Source organism: Stegastes partitus, unplaced genomic scaffold (assembly GCF_000690725.1).
Source record: "Stegastes partitus isolate 25-593 unplaced genomic scaffold, Stegastes_partitus-1.0.2 Scaffold618, whole genome shotgun sequence".
Lineage (NCBI taxonomy): Eukaryota > Metazoa > Chordata > Actinopteri > Pomacentridae > Stegastes > Stegastes partitus.
In genome coordinates, this window is record NW_007578349.1 from 282,509 (window position 1) to 307,682 (window position 25,174).

Consider the following 25,174-nt stretch of genomic DNA (forward strand, 5'->3'; position numbering starts at 1 on the left):
TGTGAGCGGTGGATCCCGTTGTGTTAAGAATAGAGGAGCCGAGAGGAGCCGAGCGGCAGACTCTACCATGCCAGTGCAGGGAGAAAGGCTGAAGCGCTGTGTCTCTCTCTGCCTCTGGAGCCGGAGTCCTCTGCTATTGCTTGGACTGTTCTCTCTGCATGCACAAGCTCACGGTGAGTTACTGCAAACTTTCTCTACTCACTGCTGCCCTCAACCTTGTTGCTGTTTTTTTTTTTTTTTACTCAGCGTTGCTCTGCTACAACTCTTCAGAACTTCTCTTTCACACTTTAAAATGTTGCGTACTGTAATTGAGAGTTGTTTTTTTTTGTTGTCATTCTTTCTGCTTTGTGTTAACTCCTTGAATCTTAAATCTGTGGTCCGTAAGCAACCTGTGATGACAGTCGGTTTAAGGTGTCTGCTCCAAAATTCAACACCTGATCCCAAACAAAAAACAGTTTCTTGTTTTATATCAGATTGTAGTGTCGTGTTGAATGTCTGCTTTAAATGTGGAGCATGTTTTAAGGGCTAGAACCTCAAAAAGGTTCCACCTGAGATAGTTTTCATTTTTATTTTAGTGTTTGTAAGGTTGTGGTGGGAACAGCTTTAAGACAAGAAGTTGGTTCAAGAATATGATTATAGAGCAATGATGCATGAACACCAATCTGTTAAAGCTAATATGTAAGCCTTTAGATTGATTATAAACAAAAAAAAAAGACATTTGAGTTTTTTTTTTGATTCATTTGTATTTAATTTCATTGATTATCTTTGCGAAATTCCCACTCCTTTCAAAGTGCAGTCGCTCCAACATCCATTGACGTATCTGCGGCGACGCTGTATCTGCCGCTTTCTTCAAAAAGACGGAGATGCATCATAGGCTGACACTGTTACTGTTAGTCGCATCAGCCGCTTTGTCTGTGACCATGTTTGGTATCTGGAGTGTGATTTGTGAGGTGTGAGAGAGAGAATGTGTCAGATTTAATAGTCTGTTATGTTTAGAGCCATGATGTGTGTCATTAAGGTTTGACTTTCCGCTTCTGTTGTTTGTGCACAGGTCTGACCAAAGCGAAGGAGCTCTGTAGAGTGTAATTGATTGAAAAAAAAAAAGTCAGTATTGATAGAATGTAGAAGATAATGTCTGTTAAGTTGTTCAGGCTTGGTTTCTTATGAGTGATGGTGCCTGTGCGTGTTTTTCCTCTCTCTCTTTATTGTTGGTCTATTTAAAGTCATTGGAGATTATTTCAGCTGGGAGCCCTGAAGTTAAGCCAGCAAAGGCTCATACCTCATACTCGGTGTGCTATGTGCTGAGGTCGTCCTGCGACCTCTGGCTGCTTGTCATCCTCTCTTTTCTCGTCCATCTTTCCTGTCATTGTCACTGGTTGAGTCGGCTTTCCTATGGAGTCCATGCTGAGTTACCCCCCTCTTTTCCTTTGATTTACTCTCCTGCACTTTGCAGATGCTGTTTTATAATTTCTTACTAATTCTTTGAAGCTGTTTTAAATGCTGTGAAAGTGCGAGCCTTTGCACTAAGCACACAAGGACACGAACTTGCAAAGTGTCTGAATGTTTTAGATTCTCGGTAACACCGACTGCGCTGCCCAAGAAGCCACAGAACAGCTGCCAGTGAAGAAGATGTACTGTATGCTCAATCTGACACAAAGTTGGCCCCCTACCAACATTTCTTATTTGTGTTGTACTCTAAGCAAGTCATTCATGCTGCCATTTAATTAATAATGAGCTCATACTACACCAGGAAAAGTATATTTATTCTCTACTATCCATGTCTAAATTCCTCATTTGTGTTGCTTAATATTACTTAAATCTATGTGCAGTGGTTTGGGGTTGACATCAGGTGTTGTGATGTTGTTTCACTGCTAAAACTGGTTTGACATTGGTTCACAATCTGTGAGTTAATAAAACAGATTCCCCGTCCTTGACATCTGCTGGATCAGCGCAGAATGCTGAGAAAACAGTTTTATTTGGTTTCAAACCTGTTTACCTAAATTTGCACCAGCACAGCGCTAACTTTTATTACCTAGACTAAAAGATACAAATGACAGTTTATTTTTATGGGAATGTTTTGCATTTCCCTGGATGAGAGAATCCCTCAAATCCCTCGCATGTAAATTTTAAGAACAATTTGCATGCATTGAATTGTGTTTTTTTCTACTTGAATGCTTCAGTTTCCCTAATGTCTGGCTTAGCGTCAGGAAAATGCCCGGATTGATCGGAAACAACAAACAGACTTATGTCACACCCAAGATGTTTAAAGTTGAATCGTTCTACACAAGCAGGTCTATCCATTATCAAAAGTGCATTCAAATATCGTTTCACCTGAGGCCTGTGAGCAGCAGCTTCATTCATGGTTTGACACACAGATGATTGATTTGACCAGCAACAGGCTCATTTGTTGGTTGGCACACACATGAATGATTGTTCTCGCAACAGATTCAGCTGTGACTCAACAGGCAAATATTTGTTTACTGAAAAAAAAAAAATTGTATGAAAGACAGATGAAGCAGATAGTTTTTTTTTTAATCTGCCTTTTCTTCCCAGTGTCCTCCCTGTTTCTCTTCACTGTCTCTTGCCTCCAAAACAACTTGGTGGACTGAATGGAAGTCTAGACTCGGTCAGCTGGTGTTTCTTGTGTAGCCACAGGTGAACTGGAGTCATTTCAGGTTTTTAGACAGGTGGTCGACAGCTACTGCGTTGTCTGCAGGAAGGTCACAGTTTGCCCTAAAGCATTTTCAGGCCATTGTCTCCGTAGCACACGAATAAAGGAGACTGTATTCATTATAGTACAAAGTGAAAGAAGAGCAAAGGGAATTCACAGACTTACGCACACTTTATAAATCACACACACACACACACACAGGTTTTCTGTGACCTTCCACCTCCCCCAGACTGCAGCCTTCAATGTGAGTTCTGGGAAGTGAAGAGCAAGCGTGATAGCTTACATTTCATTGTCCTTGGTGGAAATAAGCACCGCTGTATCAGTTTTCACAGTCAAAGCTCTGCCAGTTGCTTTGCTTTTGTCACTGTTCGCTAATGAGACTGTTGCTCACAGCAGAATTTTAGGTTTTGTTTTAACATAATTAAAACACCTTACCTGTTTTTTTTTTTTAAAGAATCCAATCGACTTCTCAGACTGTTGAGAATTCAAGTCTTCACCTTGTGTTTGATAGTTTTCATAAAGTGAGTGGAAGAATCTGTATGCAGCATCTGCGTCACTAAAAACCTGCTTGATTTTTTGATTTTTGAGTTGACACGCTCTTCACACTAGAAAAGCTTTACAGCAAACAGCGTTCCCGCGGCGTAAAAGACACCTAATGTAGACTCGTAATGTCGAATGGTGTCTGACGTTAGTTTTTTTTGGAGAAAATCACCAGTCTGAACAGGTGAGAGACAAGACGAAAGAGTCTGCATGCTCTATTATTTGCATATATTGCCACCAACAATGAAATAGATGTCTCTCATCGTGTCAGAAGTTTCAGTTTAGTCTATTCAGCGACACAAACGGTGAGAATTTCTAGAGGTACTCAACTCTCAGGAAGCCACTGACAAAGCTGTCATCCTTGTGAAAAGCTGACTGAAACGTTTCCGAACAAAAAGCTGCTTTTAAAAAACAGAACACACGAGAGCCGACTCGCCGTACAAAACAGCAAGTCGTGCTTTCTGTTCCTCGCTCTCGGAGCTTTAATGCTCTCTGGCAGGATGCGTCCAGTTCGCTTGATGGAAACTGATACCTCATTAAGAGTACTGATGTGCTGGCCGTTAATGTTGAAACAGAGAGGTAAGGTGTTGCTGCCTGTAGCTGAAAACACGCCGTTGTTGTCCTGATGTAAACTCACACCTTCGGTTTTTATTTGCTCTGCGTGATATTAGAAATAATATGTTTTCCACATTGCTGGAGCTCCAAACTCTCCGGGCAGGGTGAGGGTTAACAAGGTGGGATCCAGGAGGCTAATAGGGTGGCTGAAGTCGAGGACATCAGGGTTTTATGACAAAGCAATGACACAGACTTCCTATTATACAATATTTGAGTCTAAGGTTTGAGAAAAACACAGTCATCTTGAAATGACCTCTAAAAGGTGCAGTAAGGGGAAGTGTGGAGAGTTTGGGACTGAGGGGTATTACATCCTGTAATGGATACAGATCCAGTAACTTCTATCCCAGTCAGATTACCGGTCTGGCGCTGACTTCTTAAGACACAGCTGGAGCAGGGGAAGTTAAATGTGTGTGTGTGTGCGTGAGAGAGAGAGGTAGTGAGTGAGGAAGAGAGTTTTTTTTTTTGCAGCATGTGAATTTCAGCAAACCTGAATGATTAAAACACAGAGTTCCATTAATGAGCTGAAAATGCATCGACAGGTTCTCTTATCCTCCAGTGATGTGCTGAAGTTTGCAGTTGTCTGATTGTAGCTTCCAGTGGCTGAACTTGGCTCTCTTTGATGATTTAGATGCACTTAAAATGCGATCTTAAACATCTGATTGTCCGTACGCCGCGGCGGCTGTGTGAACCGAGAGCCCCTCTGCACAGCTCGGTACAACACAATGAAGTGATGGACAGATAACAGGTGAGGTGGAGCAGAGCAGAGCAAAGCTGGCTGTCACAGCCACAGTGCACTGGGACTACAGGGGCTTAGGGTTTTCCATGTACCCGCCGCACTCCTTCTGTAATGTCCTCCCCTCCGCCCACTCTCAGCCGCTGGAACTATTTCGTGGACTGTTAAGAGCGAGCGGGGTAGGGAGGGGAGTAATCGCTCATTGTCTCGGGGCCTCTGACTTTGACTCAACAGAGATATTCAATGTAGATGAAAGATTTGTTGAGTTTGAAGAAGGGAATCGAGGATGAGAAGGATGAAGGGTCAGAAATAGGAAGACGAGAAAGTTTACGTTGTTTGTTTCCAGCACAAACCTACATTTCAGTTCAAAGGAAGGGAAGTTTCCACAAAGGTTATTCAATCAATCTGTAAATCCATCTCTTCTGCTGTTTTCCTTGAGAAATAGTTTTCCCCTCCTCTCTCTCTCTCTTTTTCTCCTGCAGAAGGGTTAAGCAAAGACTAACTGAACCACCTTTTTAATCTTGTTGTTTTCTTATCTGAAGTTTACTGCCCTTTTAACTGATCTTCAAGCTCTTTAAGGTCTACAGTATCTACCATCTTTCAGGGGCAAGATTGCTCTTAGTGGCTTATTAAAAGATGTTATCATGTTTTGTGTTGACCAAAAGTGAATCACTATCTGATCTGTGCTTTATTTTCATGCCCAGTGCTAAAAAAAAGCCAAAAAACATGTTTATAATTTACTCATTTACAGGAAAGAGAAGCAAAAAAAAAAAAAAGGAAGAAGAAGTAAGCAAATAGGAGATAATGTGGCAGCGAAAAATGATTAGTCATCCTGTAATTTAGGGTCATTTGTGGATATCGGGATAAACACTTTTAACCAAATGGCTTTGCAATAGAGACAATTATCATATGCTGTGATAGGTACCTAATGGGTGTCCAGATGGGAGTGGATGTTGAGTGTTCATGTGTGTGTTTAAGAGTCAAACCAACTGTATGTTTGACCAGTGAGATAGTACAGAGGGAGGCCTGGAGCCACTGATGGGTGATATGTGACAGAGTTAATGGGGGGCTAATCACTCAGAGGAGACAGTAGGACGCAACTGTAAACACACGTACGCTTATGCCACCACACTCGAACACACACTGATGTCCACATTCCACGCATTAGCCGCACGTAAATAGGAAATACATTAATATCCCTCCACGGCACACGTAAACACACGCGTACTGTGCACCCATGCAGGTTTTAAATGGATGGAAAACGGCTGTTTATGCCTGCGGAGATGACTGAGACACCACAGCCTTCCCTCTACGCACACAAAAAAAAACCCTTACACACACCCTCTCCGCTCACACTGGCACTCAGCAAGACGCTCACCTACACACAGATTTGCCTGCTCTTATTCTCAGCGTTGGATGTCTCCAATTCAAATTTCGGTCATTCATCTTTCAGTCAAAGCAGTCATTGTCAGCGGCCATTAGTTCTGCATGACAGTGATTGTGTGTGTGTGTGTGTGTGTGTAAGTCACAGTGTGATTATGTGTGGGGTTTGGCTAACTGACGAAGAGTGTTTTGATTGTCCTGAGCGAGGACTCAGTGTGTCCTGAGAGAGAGATCAGAGTTTATTATCTCATTACATGCTCCTTATAAGTGGGTGCTTTCCTGTGTTTGTGTGTTCAGCGGCGTTGTTTTTTTAGTTATTCTGCTATATGATATGTATGTTGCGTGTCAGAAATGCGCTGCGACACGTCATTCCCGTGATATGAACGCAGCCAGGAAGGTCTCGTCACGGTTTAAACCATTTAGAGAAACAATAACACACATTTGTGTTTTGGCACCGTGGCTCTGCTGCTGTGATGCTCCAGAGCGAATCTTGACACAGACTTGACTTTCTGCTCATAAACCAACTGGCAAAGTCTGGGACTCGTGACATTTAAATGTAAATGAACAGATACTGAGAGAACACAGATTTCTAAATTTACATACATCTAAATGGCAGCACTGGATGAGGGGATGAAGGGAGATGAAATGAACAAACTGCAGTAATCAGTGGAGTTACAGAGGCGTACACCAAGACGATGCTGGCAAAACTTTGTTCACATCAACAACAGACGATTGTTAACAAGTGGCATTAATAGTCTCAGTGCTTTTTTGTCTTCAGACTAAATCGATAGAGCATTTCTACTACTGTGTGTGTTTCAGTGGTGTAATAGCTCGTTTCCACCATTGTCTAGGGCTGCAAACCTGATGCAAATCAGGGTGGGAAGCAAAACGGGCTGGCACCATGAAAATTCAAATCAAAGTCTTACGAGATCAATTTCAAAGTCAAAGGCAAATGAGCTTTACTTTTTAGGAGCCTTTACCTCCTCTGGTATAAAAATGTCATAGTTTGGGACCAACAGAGAGGCGTCTTGAATGTTACAGTTAAAACCTTAAACAACAGCTTGTGTCTTGATAATTCACCAAGGTCAAAAAAAAAAAAGCAACAAACAACACAGAGACGTTGCATTTTCATTGTGTAGTCCAGTCCCTGATCTGCCTGCTATCGCACGCTATTCCAGCAATTACCTTGAATACCAAGTGACTTCCCTCCGGTTACTCTGCTAGGTTTTGTTCTTCTGTCTTGTTCTTATTTATTTACATATATGCAAAAGACACTACTGGAATAAATGTATAAACAATTGAAAATGTCAAGAAAAATTGCCCAAAACGTTCTATGAGTTTGACCAGGGCACTGGCTAATGCATGCCTTTATCCATGAGAAAGGGAGGAAAAAACAAAGAGATAAGATTGCACACACTAACAGACCTCCCTTTAAAGAAATACACATAATAGTTAGGTCAAATCAAAGAATGCCTGACTGGAAAAACAATGATGAATGAAGATCAAGAGATGAATGGGTTTGACGTAGGCACGTAATGGTTCTTAGTGTTCGTTTCCGAAGGCAAAAAATAGGGACCAATTTAAAGGGATGAGTTCTGGATTACAGTAATTTGGCCACTATCCTCTTCAACGTTGTCAGCTTGAGCAACAAAAAAGCACTCCCAGTGCTCCTGTCACGCCCAAAACGCTGCCTGGAGGGCGCGTTCTGCAAGCACCAATCGGCAACACGAGCTAGATCTTTACCTGAATTTCATTTTGGGCAACAATCCTGCAGGGAGTTGAATCTGGTGAGTGGGACAAACACATGCCCCCAAAAGATTGTGCGTTTTCAACACATTGTGAGCGGCTGTGTTGTCATGATGGAACACTTAATTACGGCTGCGCTACAGGTCAGGTCGTTTGTGCCGAATGCTCTCTTTCAAACAAGACAGGACATCGCAGTAGAACTTGGTGTTGACAGTCTGACCCCAGGGGACGAATTAGCAAGAAAACGTCGAACATGCTCCTCCAGTCTTGGACTCTTCCAGTGTGATGGCAGCTGTTTGGTCTCTGGTTGTAGCCGTTGACCCAACTCTCCTCACCAGTGATGATCTTCAGCGTGAAGGTTCACAAGAGCTGCTGCTCACACCTGTTGCATGTACACGACCAGATCATATTCCGTTTGCATGCAAAAGGAACTGACTGTGAACTTTTTCATTGTCCTCATATATGGATAAACCCATGAACAGTATAGTAGCAACTTTAGCGTTAATCAGATGTTGAATGTTTCCAAAAACACTTTTTGCTGTTGTCGTCAGTTTTTTTCAACAGAGAGACTCATCAACTTGGTCGCTCTGAAGAATGATAACAACCTAATGAAACTCTTATCTTTATCTGAGCCTTCACTGTGTCCCAGCTCTTTGTTTGCATTCCAACTGAATAAAGTCAAACTTCAGGGCTGATTATTTGGAACCTGCGGTTTTCCCATTGAGCCGCTGAGGCCAGACTCATGTTCGACCTTTGGATTTTAATTTCAGCGTTGCCTCAAGTAATGCGTCTGCGCTGACATTTGTAGCATTTTAAACTTTTCGTTAGGGTGGCGTGAATGTAATATTAATGGAACACTTCTTTGCCCTTAAGGCCTTTCTGTGTGGTGTGCTGTATATTTATAGTCCATGTCACTCTGAGTATTTATTTTAGGAAATCGTGCAGTCGATGTGTGTTTAAAGTGGTGCGATATTCAGCCTTCGGGGCTTTCAAGAAACGTGTCCATGTGTGTTGAGTTGACCGCGAGATGAGCAACCTCATAGCATCAGCGTTAATTTGAGAAAGTTTGATTAAATTGGGGGTGGCGACTTAAAACACGACTATGCGACGCTGTGCACATTTCTCTTTTCAGATTGTGCCTTTCTGTGAATGTGTGAGGAAACACCGAGACAGAAACTGTGCTGATTCACTGAAAGTCATTCTGAAAAGACTGCTTCTCGTCTGTGACCTTTAGAAACTCACTACAGAAACACTTTGAGCACCCGAAAACCCTCCAGCCGCCCAGTGAAGATTTCCTTTGTCTTGAATCTTTCTGCCTTTCTTCATGTCCCACTTAGACACATGTGAACATAACACACACGTAGACGGACACACAAAAGATGACATCATACACTTTAAGAACTGCACCTCCCAAAAATGCAGAGTATCCTTATTGTGCCAACTTTGTCCACCTTAGGGTTGTGGAGTGTGTCCATGCTTTTTTTTTTTATTGCGCTGTTATTTTCACACCGCGTGTGTTTGTCTGAGTGAAATTCTAAACTGGAGTTGTTACATTTGCCACGGCCAACTATCAACTTGGCGGGTGCGAGGCCATTGTTTATCAGTTTATAGGCATGATTTTTGCATACCACCATGATGGAACAATGAGTCACATGGTGATATCATGGGAATAGCATATCCAATATGACAAAAATAGCTCGCAAGTTTAAATGGACTGAGAGGGTGTGTGTGTGTATTGTAACTCAATGCTACTTATTAATCTGTGAGCGTGCATCATAGTCTAAGTATGCTGTTTTCAGTGACAAAACAGAGTTAGGTGATGCGGTGCAGAGTAACAATAGTAATGTGTGAGGCTTTGGGAAGGGAGGGGATCTGTTGTCGGATTTGTGGTTGAAATTGTTTAAAAATCATTCATTACGTCTCAGTAATTAATACAGGTTCTGTAGTTTATGCAAATCAATATGTTTGTGTGTGGATAGTGAATGGCTTCATTGGTCCAGTATCGACTTTTTTGGGGCCTCTTGTGTAGTAAGACACAGAACAGCAAGCATAACCATCGGTTATTTCAATATACTTAACATCAAATTAAATGAGCTCATCTTGAAGGGACGTGTTTCTTCCATACTTAATGCTTTGACGTTCATACAGTAGTTTTAATAGATTATATTTCACTTTTTGTGGAAGTGTATTGCCATGAATTGGCCACATATCAGAGCAAGTTGTGTTGCAACAGAGTATGTTTAAAAGGCTGCACTGATATATTGATATTGTGTCAGGCACTGTATGTACGTTTCTCTGTGCGCTATTTCATACAAAGCATTCCTTTGTGACATACAAATTTGTCTGAGGGAATAAAAGAGCACAAGCTTTAAGTCTGTGAAGCCTCTCAGACATCCAGGCAATGGTATATCTAAGGCAACAGTGAAGGCAGCTGGACTTTCTTGACGTTCTTGAAGATATTTCACCTCTCGTCTGTTCAGTTCTACCTGACTGATGGGAAGCCTGGGACTGGAAACCTCCAGGTTTATTGGATAGAAGGGAAAACACCTTCAAGAAACCCAAGAAAGTTTAGTTGCCTTCATTTTAACAACTAGGGAAAAAGGGTTTTAAGGAAAAGGAAAAGAACATGATCATTTTTGTGGCTTAATTAATCTTCTACAGCAGTTATTTCACTCTGCTCAACAGTAACATTTGAAGTAAATATGTTTAATATTCGCCTGTTCTCGGTGTTACAGTTTAAAGAATGCCTCAATGTCCTGATTTGGCATTCACTTTTAATAGTGTTTAATAGGGTGGCTGAAGCATGAATAAATATTCAGGGTAAGTAGGTTTAAATGTCAGGCAGATCCAATCAACTTCATCATGTAAAAGTCAGGGATACACCATGGCAACAATCCATCCTATGAAGCCATTCTTGCTTGTCCGGTTTATTCACTCGCAGCAATAACTAAAACAACAGCAAAAAGTTTGATGGCTGCGTGTCGTCAAGTCAGGACAAAGTTTGTGAGTCACTTTTCAACCAGTGGCATCAGACTTACTAACAGTACACTGCCACAGCCCACTGATCCAGCCGGATGCCCGCTGTCTGTAAATTGATGTGGGCTGCTTAGTGATGAGTAGGAGCCCACAGATGGCCATGAGAAGGAGAAAAAAAGCGCTTTTGATGAAGAGACCAGCTGGTCTCCTTTCTCTCTTTTCTTTGCTTTGCTCTCTCACACCTCCTTCAAGGACTGTTTCATCATTTCCCTGTATTCCAAAGGGAACACTGATGGCCTTCTGGATTTAACTCAGAGTTCCGGGATCCTTTTGTATCTGTCACTCATCCCCCATGAAAGGGGGACTCGCACACAGACATGCACACCCCACTGGTCGAAGCATAAAGCTGGCAGATGACAGCTGTATAACCAGAGAGTGGCACCGGCTCATTACTGCATCATTCATCAGCGTGACATAATGAAGGAATGTTTGAAGAGCTGCTGATGATGTTGTTGTGTTGGAGGATTGAATGGCTGAATGCAACAGCTTCCCTTATTCCCGCTCTTTACTGTGCGGTGTGTGTTTTTTTTTTTCCCTCCATAAGGATTTCTGTGTGAGCCAAAACATTATTTCCATCTTTTGTGACTGGTTCCTTGATGATCGGGCACAACTGTGGTGTTGAAAAGTTGCAGGCGACAATGCTATCTGTTTATATTGAATTTGCCTATTTGTGCTTGAAGTAGCAGCTTTATTCTAGTACAGTTTTAGGAGAGTGAATGGAACAGGTGGTAGAGTATGGGAGAAGTGGTGTAAAAAGTCTGTAGGAGAGAAAAACAACGCATAACTTTGATATGGAACTTTCCGCTTTCCACTCAAGGCCGCAGCATTCGCAACAGAAGCAGAATAACAATATGTGCGATTCAGTTTTCAAGATCACTCATATGTTTTCGTAATTTGGCGATGTCCCATGTGGTGTAAAGAATCAACATGTTCAAACAAACAATTCAGTTGAGAAAAGAAGGAGCTTTGTCACACACTCGAAGACGAACCACATTTGAATTTCAAAGCCAGTTTAGCCAAAACAGACGGACAAGACAACCTTCGCTTCCCAGCATCCAGCCTTCAGATCACCAAGTGGGGGTTCATTAACGCATTCCTGCACATGTGGGATGGTTCGGCTCATCTCGGCTCTGACAGGAAGGAGAACGCGGAGATAAGGCCGAGAACTGAAAGTACGTGAACGTGGAGGGAGACGGAGAGAGAGGCAAGAAACTTAAGAGAGGGAGTGAGAGCGGGAAGAGAGGGGGAAAAAACAAAAACACTTTTAACCTTCCATGTTTCTTTTGCCGTACAGACTGCACTGTCAAACACCAGGAAGATGAACTACTACTTTAGAGGGGAGAAGGGGGGGAGAAGGGGAGCAGTGTTGTCAAATGAGTGTGTCTTAAGTGGAAGGGGGAGGCGGGTAGTGTTTACATGGGCTCGGTGAAAGGGCTTTTCTGGTAGGCCTTGTTTGACATGGCTTGGATAACTAATGAATATGTTCTCTCTGTCTCTGTTCCCCTCTTTCTGTCTGTCTGTCTGTCTGTCTTACCCCAAATCTCCCCTCTTCATCTCGCTCTCTCAGGCACAATGTCCCTTCCCTCAAGTCTATCCCCCCCTCTGTCCATCTAAATATCAGTCCTTTTTTTCTCGTCTTCTTTCAGTTTGTACGAACTGACATCTGTTGAAAAGAGGCCTTTGGCTTTTGGGGGGTTCGTGGGGCCGTGGTTGTTAATTGCGTGTTGACAGTGGCCCCTATATCCTGCCATCGAGCCTAAGAAAAGCCTATAGGGGAGACCTGAAAGCTCGTACTGGTATCTGAAAGGCCATTTTAGTGAAAGAGCTTGAAACAATTATGGTGTCAGTGAAGTTCTGGGAAATTCAGCCAGCACCAATCGCTTAGGTTTGAAGCATGTTTTGACGTTAGTGGCACTCAGTGGAGGGCTGAACAGGAGCCCCACTGGTCGGAGGATGCACATCACAGCCCATTCCAGACCACTGAAGCTAGTTTAATGCTTCATGTTTTCTCTAAATTTTTTTTTTCTTAACTCAACGAGCTCATTTGATTCAATTTCCAAACTTATTACAAATTAAAATCAGGCTCATCTTTCTTAGTGTCAAACACCAGGCTCTCTGTCGGTGGGAGAATGGCTCTCCAAGAGACTTACACTGGAATCATTTCATAAAATTTAAACCGTTCATTTGTTAAAAGTTAAATTACATATTTTTCTCATCCACTACAATCAATACATGCACAGTTTTACACATGTTTAAAAATTTTTTTTCATCTTCTAAAGTCCAAGAATGTATTTTTTAAAAATCCCCCGTAAAGATAAGATTGCAGCTTCGGAGCTTTCTTGCTTTTTCAAACAACAGTATATTTTACTTCGGTCACTCTCCTGCCCACAGACAGATGGGACGGGCTCATAGAAAAAGTGCTCATTACCTGGATCTGTGTGAATGCAGCCTCTGCCATGAAAGGATTTAGTTGTAAGAGGTAGATTTTTCTTAAAAAAAGGAGAGAGCTAAGAACAAAAACATGATGATGACACTGGATCATGATGATGTGATAGAGATAGAAAGTGGAACCTTAAATATATCGCCTGAAATGCCTTCTATTCTACAGGAAGTACGCAAACTATGATTCATCTTTGTGCTGATGTGACTCGAGCCAAATGATTTTTACTGATCTATAGCGTATATTTCTTTTCAAAATCACAGATGTACAGAGACATATAAAACACAGCTATCAGCAAAGAAAGCCTCTTAGATGCACATGTTATCATATGGATTCTATTAATATGTCCCAGTTTACAAGGATTCAGTTGGTCCCTTCCCCCAAGAATGACTTCACCTTCGCCCGACTCCAAGTTTTGTGCAAGACACGTTTATGAATAAAACAACATTCTGCGGCTTTTTCTTTCTTTTTTGCCTCTCTCCCACCGTCTTTCTCACATGTGCTCACACACCCACACAGAGCAGTAGCCAAGGATCCCAGGTGCAGGAGGGATGTGAAAGGCTTTGTGTTTTGTCAACAGCACAGCAGCACCTCACATGACAATCCAGCGGACTCGCACACAGGGAAAGACGGGGCAAAGAAAGTGGAAGATGAGAAGAGGAAAAAAGCATGAGGTGGAATAAGATGAGGAGTTTTTGTGTGAGAGAGAGAGAGCAGAGAAAAACGAGCAGAAAAAGTCTTGCAGAGGGACAGAAACGGAGAAAGTTTAATTCAGTCATGAAATACATTAAGGACAGAAGCAGAAAAGAGCTCAGAAATAAGATATGGAACCAAAGAGAAAGGGGGAGGAAGAGGTCGGCAAGAAATGAAACACAAAGTGAATGAGCATTAGGGAGGAGGATGGAGGGGAGGGGAGGGAGGGAGGCAGAGTGAGAGAAAGGGTGGAAAAGGCCAGTGGCCTCTGCTCTGTCCCCTCTGTGTGCTGCTAAACTGCCCACCAGTTCCCCGCAGCTCTGTCACTTCTCGTTTGTTAATCCCCCATTCTTCTCCCCCTCCTACTCGTCCTCGCTCCCTTTCGCTCAAATCGGTCAATTGTTAATGTGACCCCTTTAAACCCCACCGTCCCTCTCTTGCTGTATTGTCAACACATTATCTGTGTGTACAAGAGGGACATTTAGAAAGGGAAGTGCTAGATGACAAATGTCTATAATTGTTTGGACGGATTTGCCAAGTTATTTTTTATGAATAAGCCCGGCACACTATGAACCTGTCGCAATGGATTCTTGCTTTTTTCTTGTTGTTTTGATGAAGAAAGACTGCTTCAGAACAGACACACTGTCTCATTTTAATACTCTACACACTTTCTTTTCCAAAATTATTTTTTATGAATTAGCCCAGCATCTTATGAACCTGCCACAGTGGATTCTTGTGTTTTGTTGTTGTTTTGTTTTGATGAGGAAAGACCGCTTTGGAACAGACGTACCGTCTCATTTTAATACTCCACACAACAAGAACGGTAAACAAAATGGGACTTTGTGCTGCTGCTGACAAGCTTTGGGCTGTAAAAGAAATCAGCTCGTATCAGAGTGCTTTTTAATTGTCAGTTCAAACCTTAATCTTGTCACATGAATGAGCGCAGCCGCATCATCGATTCAAAGCATTCGCTCCTGGATTGTTGCACAAAGGAGAAAAAATCAAAGCGCTACATCAGAATATAATCGGCAACTTAGAGCAGTTTGTCTTTCTAATAGCATTACTTGTAACTTTTCTTTCTTTGATCTTTAGTCACTGTAGTTAGTGCCACTTAAAGGAGAGCTTCACACTGACAGAGGACTGAGACGAGCACAACACAACGTGGCAGCAAAGCACCTAAAATATAAGTGAAAGTCCCAATTATTGTCTCATACATTAAGTAATGTGTTTGTATGAATGTTTCAGTCCATTAAAGATTCTAATCTTGCTATAAGCCTTAATTTCAATATATATAGCTATATCTAGATGGTCAGCGTCTTCATTTATGGTGCAGTACTTTTGATTGGTTCTCAGATTTGTATGTAAAATTGAGCCACATTGCTCTAGTGGTACTACCGAAACAAGGCATATGTGTGTTAGTTAGCTTTCAAAATGTAATTCAGAACATAGTACTCCGTCCTGTCAATGATATGTTTTAAATCGGGGACATCATACCAGCACCTTCATTACAAAAGAACATGATTTTTTATAGTGGCTCATCGACCTCAAAGGATAAAAAATGTCTTTAAAGCTGAAGCCTGAGAATTTCCAATAATAAAGGCAACAGTAAAGCAATTTAAAACAAAGTGGCCTCACGAGAAATGTGTCATGTTTGGATTTGGATCAGTCTGTGGAGCAGGTTGTCTACATATCACGAGTCCGGCCGTTCAATCCCCCAATCTGTCTGTGTGCTGAAGTGTCCTTGAGCTAGACACCGAACCCCAAGTTGCCCCCAGTGAGGGGGCTTGTACGGCAGCTCTGCCTCCATTGATGTGGTTGGTGAATGAGAAACACTTTGTAGAACCCCAGCAGAGGTTAAAAGGTGCTGTGTAAGTGTCCACCATTCACCACTAGGTGCACAGGTTAGACACAGTTATGTCGAGCCCACTTGTATGATGAAACAAATGTTTTAATGTAAAATAATCAAGATACGCTATCACAACATCTGTCAGATTTTGGCTTTTATGCTTCTCACGTCTTTCCTCATGTATTTCGTTGCACATGGAGCCCATTCAGCTTCACGAGAGAAACCAAAGATCCATTAGAAGTGGACGGTAGCTGCAGTGTCAATCTTAAATGGTGAGGACAGCTAAAGATTGAAATGAAAGAAAAGCTTAAAAAGGAAACCTGAACTTGAGCTTGAGCGGCTGAAAGAGGAGAGCGGAGTGGGTATCTGCTAGCAGTTTATTTCAGAGAGGGAAAAACTCGTGCTTGTTTTGGACCATCTCTGCTTGCAGCTGTTAAGCATCTGGTCTCAATGATCATGCTGGAATGAATGAAAATCTTAAAAGCCGTGAAGGAAAGACACTTCCGCGATCCTTTTTTTCCCTCAAGTGACAAACAGGTGCCCTTTTGAAATGGGATAACTAGGAAATACAACGGCTTCGTTCTAGTTCTTAGGAGCTGTATCGGTTGTAAGAATAAAGAATGTGCCGTGAGAAAACACGTTTCATAGTGTCAGGTGTTTGGGTTTAGAGTTTTTGTCTTCTTTTTTTCTATATTTCACATGTTTTTTCATATTTTCAGTGGATTCAGTGTTTGTTTGACTACAGTAAGTTAGATTATATTTCAGTTCAGTCAGCCAGCTCATGTGGAATAAATTTATGTTGTGACTACAGAGTGTGCCGAGTTGATATTTGTCATCTTGGCTCTGACTTCATCACTCACTGCAAAGCTACAACAGCAGGGCAGATATTAAACTTGTCCCCCAGGGGAAGTTACAAGCTTACAGGTGGATACGGGGCTGGCGAACAGAGCAGCAGAGTCATACAACTGCACCGACTACAACATTAAACTGCACATACCAAAGAACACAATTCATTGAAAATGCAAAAGAGATCTGAGAGCAGACCACAGACTGTATAAAAGATGGACGTAGCAACCGGCCCTGAAAAATGAAGCCAACCCGGAAGTGTCAAAAGCCTACGTCCACTAGCTGCTGGCTCCAAAAAGCCCTGGCTCCCATAGACTTGAATTGGAAAACAATTGATCACAGATCACGAAATATTGCATTCCTACAGCTTAGGATTTTTTTCTTATTAGTTTTCATAGTCAAGTCCAGAAATCAGGTGGTCAATCTGAAAATAAATCAATACTGAATTTTTAAAAAATCGTCAAGGGGCGTGGCTGGCTTGATTGACAGTCTGCAGACGAAGCAAGCAGAAGGCGGTAAATGTGGGCGGGGCAGAGAGGACCCGCCTCTCAATCCGTCTGACCAATCGCTGCTCCTATGGCTCCGCCCCCCTGATTTTTGCGTCACTGGCTCCAAAAATCCAAGATGTCAACCAGGAAGTAGCAAAACCCTGGCTTCATTTTCTCAGTGCAGAAACCAACGGGTGACGTCACGGTAGCTACGTCCATCTTTTATACAGTCTATGGAGCAGACACTGAGAAACAACAACAAAGTTATTACACTGATTCACGATAAACACAATTTTGTAGTTTGTGTGTTTGCAGTAGTTGCAGAACATCAGAGCAAAGACAGTCAACAGGGTTAAAGAACTGATGGACTAATACTCTTAATACTCACAGCAACTTAAATGTGTCCTGAATTAGCTGAGAGGTGTTTTAAAAGTATGCTAAAGCATGTTAATATCAATCATAACAGAATATTAAATACAACAGATTCCTTCTTTGTCAAACATATTCTAACACTCAGTAATTTTCACAGATGGAAAAAAACCCCGAAGTCTGTCTCTGTGCTGTATATTGCTGATATGTTCTGTTCTAAAACACCTTTTGGTAGCACGAATTCATAGACTTTATAACACTAATAGTGCAGCCATCGTTAGCTCTGCTGCGCTCCTTCCTCTGAAACCTCTATATGCAGTGTATTGATGTGATTTTAGCATTTTGTTTCAACTCCTTTTCTTCTTCTTTCTGTTTCACAGGCAACATTTTGGACAGTATGCTGCTACAAGCATCAAGTAAGGAGGCAGCGGAGAGTGGGAAGGAGACTTTTGGCAGCACAGCTCCTGCTTCATCCTCCCAAAGACTCCTGTGGTGTCACTGCTATCACCACTGCCCAGAAGATTCAACCAACAACACATGCAGGTGAAGTGCTATGAATGAGAGCAGCAATGTAACAAACAGGCCGAAATACTGTTGGTTTGGTATGTTTTATAAAATTATTGGTTGCTTTACTTATTGTAAGTACATCTGCTTCTCCAGGACGGACGGCTACTGCTTCACGATGGTGAAGGAGGAGGATGGAGTACCGGTCCAGACTGCGGGTTGCATGGGGCTGGTCGGGTCAGAGTTTCAGTGCAGGGTGAGTTGATCGAGACACACACACAGTACAATGTCTTCCTTTTTTTTGCAGTTATTTTCTCTTCTAGCACATATCTTTCCCAAATTAGATTATTTTAGGAAATAGGAATTACAAGAGGGTAAGTGAATAAAGCAGGAATTTCAATCCTGGATGTACACACTGATGTGTACACTGTTTGTGAGCACTTTTATACGAGATATCATGACTTTTTTTGATTCCCTGTGAATTCTTTAGTCTATAAAATATCAGTTATGTCAATTATAGATTAATTGTGAAGATACTTCCATGACAAACTAAGGCAACATCTTCAAATCCCTTTTTTTTTTTTGTTAACCATCTAAAAAAACAAAAGAATCACACCTGTATTTGATTTCCTGTCTTCCAGGATACGGGGAAGTCACGTCAAAGGAGATCGCTGGAGTGCTGTACAGATGAAGATTACTGCAACAGAAACCTGCATCCAACGCTGCCGCCGCTCAAGCCGCCTCGTGAGTCTGTCCGTCCGCACACGAAGCTTTCTTGCCCGTGAAACATTAGCAAGATTTTTCAACCAGCCACTTGTTCCCCCGCTAGAAGTCGACAGCGTGGCAGTGATAAAGACAGGACCGAGAACTGTGACTGATGGTGTTACAGCACGCAGGCTTCAGAGATACAGATATCACGACACTGTCAGAGAGTCAAAGACGGCCCAAGTGTTATAGACAGCGTCAGGGAGTTACTGTCAAACTGTCCTGGAGCTCGCCAAAGCCACTGAGTGTCAAGAGAACACCGAGGTCTCTGCTGTGTACAACACTATACTCTGGGTGTGTGTGTGTGAGGGTCTTTTTGTGTATTTGAGAGTCCGTAAGCCTAGATTCCCAGGGAAATCACCAGCCCCAGCAGACACTGAGGGCAGAGTCATCAATCTGAAACCCTATCATGGGGGATCAGGAGGAGAATTCATCGACTAGGCTGAGGGCTTCCTCTCTCTGTTGACGGGGGCCTTGAGGGAACAAAAGTGTGTGCCAGAAGAAAATGAAAAATTGATGAGTGAAATATGATTTGTGTATGATTGACTGAACGCCGCTTCTTCCAAGTGACTCGTACAGATGACTGAATTTGTTGGTATAATTTTCTCAGTTTCTTAACTTTTTTTTATTTTTCTATTGGGGATATTGCAAATCTAGATTTTATTAAATTTTTTTTGTTCCAGCTGAAATGCGTTAGATGCTCGGTGATAATTTCATTTATTCTTTTGTCGTGTCTCTTTTGTCGTCCTCTCTCTAGTCTATGTCGATGGGAAGATCCACCACATGGCCTTGTTGATTTCAGTCGCTGTTTGCAGCATCATACTGCTTGTCATCATTGTGTTCTGCTACTTCAGGTAATGACACATATAGCAGTCAGACTTAAAGGTTTTCTGCAGCCCTCTTTAGGGATTCAATATCACACATTCTGTATGCTATAGGGCACATTCTTGCCAGAATATTATTTTTGTAAGAATGTGTGCTGCATACTTCTGTTTCACAGGTACAAGCGACAAGAGTCTCGTCCTCGCTACAGCATCGGTCTAGAGCAGGATGAGATGTACATTCCCCCTGGAGAGTCTCTGAAGGACCTGATAGAGCAATCGCAGAGCTCTGGCTCAGGCTCAGGACTCCCTCTATTGGTGAGACACCCACACTGCCTCTAAACACCTGTTGCGTCAAAAGGATTCTCCATGGATGCGCTACATGCAAATACTGGGGCTAATGGGGGATGCTTTATTGGATTTAGTTACATGCGGTGAATTCCAAACCTACAAGATTTTTGTAATATTTATTCTTTGGCATCTCCTGGTTGCTCCTGTATCCATTTGAGGGTCAATGAACCTCTCATGAGTTTTTCATTTTTAACGCATGAGAAAAATTCTGAATGAATTTGTACACATCAGCATCCAAGGACCTCCTTAAACCGTTTCTCCTCTTTAGGTCCAGAGAACGATAGCCAAGCAGATTCAGATGGTGAAGCAGATCGGCAAGGGCAGGTATGGAGAGGTGTGGATGGGCAGGTGGAGAGGAGAGAAGGTGGCTGTGAAAGTTTTCTTCACCACTGAGGAGGCCAGTTGGTTCAGAGAGACGGAAATCTACCAGACTATCCTAATGAGACATGAGAACATACTGGGTAAGTCTTCTTCCTCTCTTCCTTCTGTATTTGTGTGACGCTGATCCTTCTCTGTGTAGCTCTCTGTCTCTTTATTTGTTGCACTTTCTTTTCTTTAAAATATTACAATGAGCAAAGTGGAATTTAAAGGGGCAGATGCTAAATTCTTACAACATGGTGGTGGTAGTTCTTAACAATCTTGAAATATAAACTAAAGGACAGTTTAATTAGGTTTGGATGAGTACATACTGTAGATGAACTAGTTTATTGAAAACAAACGATGCTAATGACAGATCAATTATACAGTAGATCTGTGCTTTGTAGCACAATGTAATAAAAAGCAAATGATAATGAATTAAAACCCACCATAGTTGGAGTTGGAGTGGGCCCATTATGCTGCACCACACTGCGCTCAGTGCCAAAACAGATCAATTATAGCCAAGAGACTGTAAACCATAACAAATTCTAAAGTAGACAACACCAGACTGCAAACCAAAGCTTGCATAATTGAACACCACAAGATCCATTGTAATGAAGTAGCGGAGCAAAAGATCACTTACTAGTAAACCGGAAGATAGAATAAATGCTGCAGTGCGTAGCTCAGCCTTCCACGGTCGACACTACAGACCACGTAGTCTTCATCATATCCACCAAAACAGATGCTAAGATTATAGTGTTAACTGGGCTGAGTCAGTGCTAATGCAGTCTATACTTACAGTTATTGGGCAAAAACTATGTTCACACATATGTGAGATGATATTTAGATTCAAAGATTGTGTCAGAAGTGTGGATGCAGGACTGTTTGAGTGAAAGTGTCATCTGCCTTTTCCTAATTTATAATGATCTTATTTCATGTTTTACACGTTTGGCTTGCTTGATGGTTGTTGTTCTTGGGTAAAAAGATCTTAAGGTTCTGTTTCACAAACTCATCTTTCTATGTTTTCAGCCTGTCATACTTCTGTGTGACAAAACTATCGTCCCGGACTGATCCGTAAACAAATTCAATTTGTAGGATATTTTTTGCACTGAAAAAATAAAGGCAAAAAAATTAATTACCTATATTTTTGTTTTTGCATGATTTAGGCTTGTTAATGAAAATTAATTTCTGCCAGCGACGGGAATGAAATCACTCCAGAAATGTATAATGACCCCCTTTTAGCGCAGCCTTCCACACAGTGCTCCAAACAGGGTCCCTGAAGAAAAACATGTATTCATCTGAAAGTGCTCTCTGCTTCTATGACTGAGCCTAATTGATGCATTGATACATTTAAAAGCACACAAGTGGAACAGTGAAGTTCACAGTGAAGACAACATTACGTCTGTGTCATTTCTACTGTAATTACTGGAGATAAAGCCACAGTGGAATGTGCGTACAGTTGAACTGTCCCAATTTTTCACGGTCAAATTCAGTCAGTGATGTGGCTTTAACGTAACTCGCTGCCTGTTAATGTCTTCCTCTCTTCACCCTCCATCCTCCCTCTGCCCACTCCATTCACAGGTTTTATAGCTGCAGATATTAAAGGAACTGGCTCCTGGACTCAACTCTACCTAATCACCGACTACCATGAAAATGGATCTTTGTATGACTACCTCAAATCAACCACTCTAGACAATAAAGCGATGCTGCGACTGGCCTACTCCTCTGTGTCGGGACTCTGTCACCTCCACACAGAGATCTTCGGCACCCAGGGCAAACCTGCCATCGCTCACCGGGATCTGAAGAGTAAGAACCTGCTGGTGAAAAGAAATGGGACCTGCTGTATAGCTGACCTCGGACTGGCGGTTAAATTTATCAGGTGAGTATAGATATTCCCAATTACTTCTATGTTTTTGCTGTGTTAAGCCACGGTAGGCAGTCAGAACAGCTCATAAATGAAAGTATTCTGAGCTCACATTATTTCAGTTATGAGCATAGCTAAGTAATCATTAATTTAAAGTCATTACTTTGATCTCTGGCTCTGCAGTGACACAAATGAGGTAGACATCCCTCCCAACACTAGAGTTGGCACAAAGCGCTACATGCCTCCGGAGGTTCTGGACGAGACTCTGAACAGAAGTCATTTTCAGTCGTACATCATGGCCGACATGTACAGCTTTGGGCTCATTCTCTGGGAGATTGCTCGACGTTGTGTCTCAGGAGGTAAATATAGTAATTAGACTTTAATGTCTTCGGGTTTTTGGACACAAACACTCTCCGAAAGCCTGAACTGAGCATGTTCTTCTGTAACCTGTAGGGATCCTGGAGGAGTACCAGCTACCGTACCACGAGTTAGTTCCTACGGACCCTTCATATGAAGACATGAGAGAGGTGGTCTGCATCAAGAAACTACGACCGTCCTTTCCTAATAGATGGACCAGTGATGAGGTAAGTATGTCCACACTATGCATGCACAAACACACAAATGAATGATCCCTCTAACTTAAATCTGTGTCTCCTCCTCAGTGTTTGAGACAGATGGGGAAGCTGATGACAGAATGCTGGGCCCACAACCCAGCCTGCCGCCTCACAGCGCTACGGGTCAAAAAGACACTTGCCAAAATGTCAGAATCACAGGACATCAAGCTGTGAGCGGGCACTGCCAGGTGTGTGTGTGTTTACGCACATAGAAAGGGCACTAACAATCACACTGGCTCTGGTCCACGTCGCACAAGCCTTCTCCCTGGGGGGAAAAAAAAGAGGAGGGACAGGAAGCAAGAAGATCACTTAGAAGATCACAAACTTTTGAGTCCAAACGCCCAGAACTCTGCAACGCAAGTCCCCTTAAAAAAAAAAACAATCAGGTCTTATGTGGCCCTGTTCTGTCCATCAAAGACGATGAGACGATTTCATTTCAGACTAGTGCGAGGACTCTAAATCCACGTATAGGCTCCTGTTCACATGCTCCAAAGGTCTTGGAGAAAGAGACTGAGTTTGACTTGGCACTGTAGCTGCAGAGACACGCAAACAGGCTACTGACCAGTGAGTGGAATGTGATATCACTGCTTTCTGTGAAAGCTACCCTACCTGTAAGATGAAGGTCTGACTGATAGAACTGAAGGGACGTGTTTCAAAGCAATCTGTCATTGCAGCATTAGCACCTCCTTTCTTAACACTATCACCCCCACTACTGGCTTTATGTGATAATTGGATTGAACACATTTTGGTTTTTTTTGTCAATCAACTGCTTTTAATTACAAGAACTGACCCTATGTGACAGAGAGGGGGAAAAAAAAAAGAAAGTATTGTGAGGCTTTAAAATTTTTGGTTTCTGCGGATAACATTGTAAACACTGAAGAAAAGGTAAACGTTGTGTTTTTGTGATGGGCTAACGAAAGTTGCAAAAAGTGCATTTTCAATGTAAAACTCCAACTCGCGAAGACGATATGTGATAAAATAAAATTTCTATGTCCAAATAAATTCTGGATTGAGGCTCTGAAGGCCTCCGTGTCTCCTTGCCCTCTGATGGAAAACCTGCCTGAAACGAGGAGGAGGCGGCGTTGCATTAAAGGATTGATTGGAGCAGAACAGTGCCACCCGTAGGTGCTCTCCGGTAACTACAGGAAGGAAAGACTCCCAAGTGCGTTTCCAAACTGCTTTACACTAACTGTAGTGGTGACTTCTTGTTTGGTGATGTAGTGATCTATTATAAATGTGTGGAATTTTGTTAGTTTAGGGGTACCACGAGTTGTTTGTCATGAGGGATTGCTACCATTCAGTCAGTAAAGTGGCTCCCAATACCAGGCTGATGATGGAAATGGTGTATTTTAAGCAGCGGGACCAGAAGCACTCACTTATAGTAAAAAAAAAATCAGCTGGCCCAAGAAAACACCCCCCATACTCTTCTACCACACGAATTAAACTGATTCACTATAATTAACCATTTGCAGCTGTCACAATGAAACCAAATGAGTCAATTCAAAATTCCATCATCCCGTTTCTGTGAGTGAAGTTCCTCCATTGATTCTGGCATAAAAGCAGTCCACTTTTGGAAAACCTAAGCAGCCTCAGTATGAAGTGGTTCTCCAGGTAAATCCAGCCACCTTTCATCATCTGGCTGTTCGGTCCTTACAGTGGTCGGCTGTCACCGCAGTGCCAGTTCAGATTTTCCCCTCAAATGGCACTAACTGACTCATTTTTTATTTTTTATTTTTTTAGCTTTCATAGTCCATTAGTAAAATCTTTGCTAAACTTTCCTTCAGAGGTCAGCGAGTTTCATTTTTTGGTCTGTGTCAACTAAAAATAATGGGGCGCTTGTCACAGTTGGAGGTTTTCGGTGTGACAGATTTGTTGTGATATAAAATGCCCTTTGTTTCCTCTTTGGGTGTTGTGCCTTATTTAATCTGTACCTGCTGTAGTTGTCTGTGAGAGAAAGTGGTGTTTTTATTCAGTAAAAAGGTTGAACATTCCCCCAATAAAGTGTTTCACTCATCCACATGGCTGATGCACAGTTTGTGGTGGCTGAACGAGGTGCATACTAACGAGTCACTTGGCAGTGCCTCTTACTGTTAAGGCATGCTCTCCATATTTTCTTTGTTACAAAAAAAAAAAGCGGCATGCCTCATTACAACCCACTGGTGCTGCTGAGCACACAGCATGTTAAACAGTGACACCATAAGGGTTTTCACTTTCACTTTTCTCCCCTTCAGGCTACTTTAAACAAATACTTATTCAGCCTGGAACATGGAAATAGGAATTTCACAGAAAAAACATATAAAACAAGAAAAGAAAAGCAAATATATATATATTCATGGTCTACAAATTGCATTTCTGACCCCCGCTTTACTATTACAGTACACATAGTGATACATAGCACATGTGAGGAATGTCTGTTGTGTTCAAGAAAGCCACCAAAGGCACGGTTTCAGCATTGCTTATAAATATAATTTATTAATTGTCTTAAAAATTCT

At 42.1% G+C, this 25,174-nt stretch overlaps 1 protein-coding gene across 1 annotated transcript; it reads left to right on the forward strand.

Annotated features, from left to right (window-relative positions):
* The first annotated feature begins 4 nt into the window (after positions 1–4).
* bmpr1ba (bone morphogenetic protein receptor, type IBa) lies at positions 5–24,701 on the forward strand. Its single transcript, XM_008289488.1, has 11 exons — positions 5–173; positions 17,787–17,949; positions 18,067–18,166; positions 18,552–18,654; positions 19,433–19,529; positions 19,676–19,814; positions 20,116–20,308; positions 21,786–22,083; positions 22,252–22,427; positions 22,522–22,652; positions 22,731–24,701. The coding sequence occupies exons 1-11, from the start codon at positions 68–70 to the stop codon at positions 22,854–22,856; spliced, it is 1,632 nt and encodes a 543-aa protein (XP_008287710.1). The 5' UTR covers positions 5–67; the 3' UTR covers positions 22,857–24,701.
* The last annotated feature ends 473 nt before the right edge of the window (positions 24,702–25,174 follow it).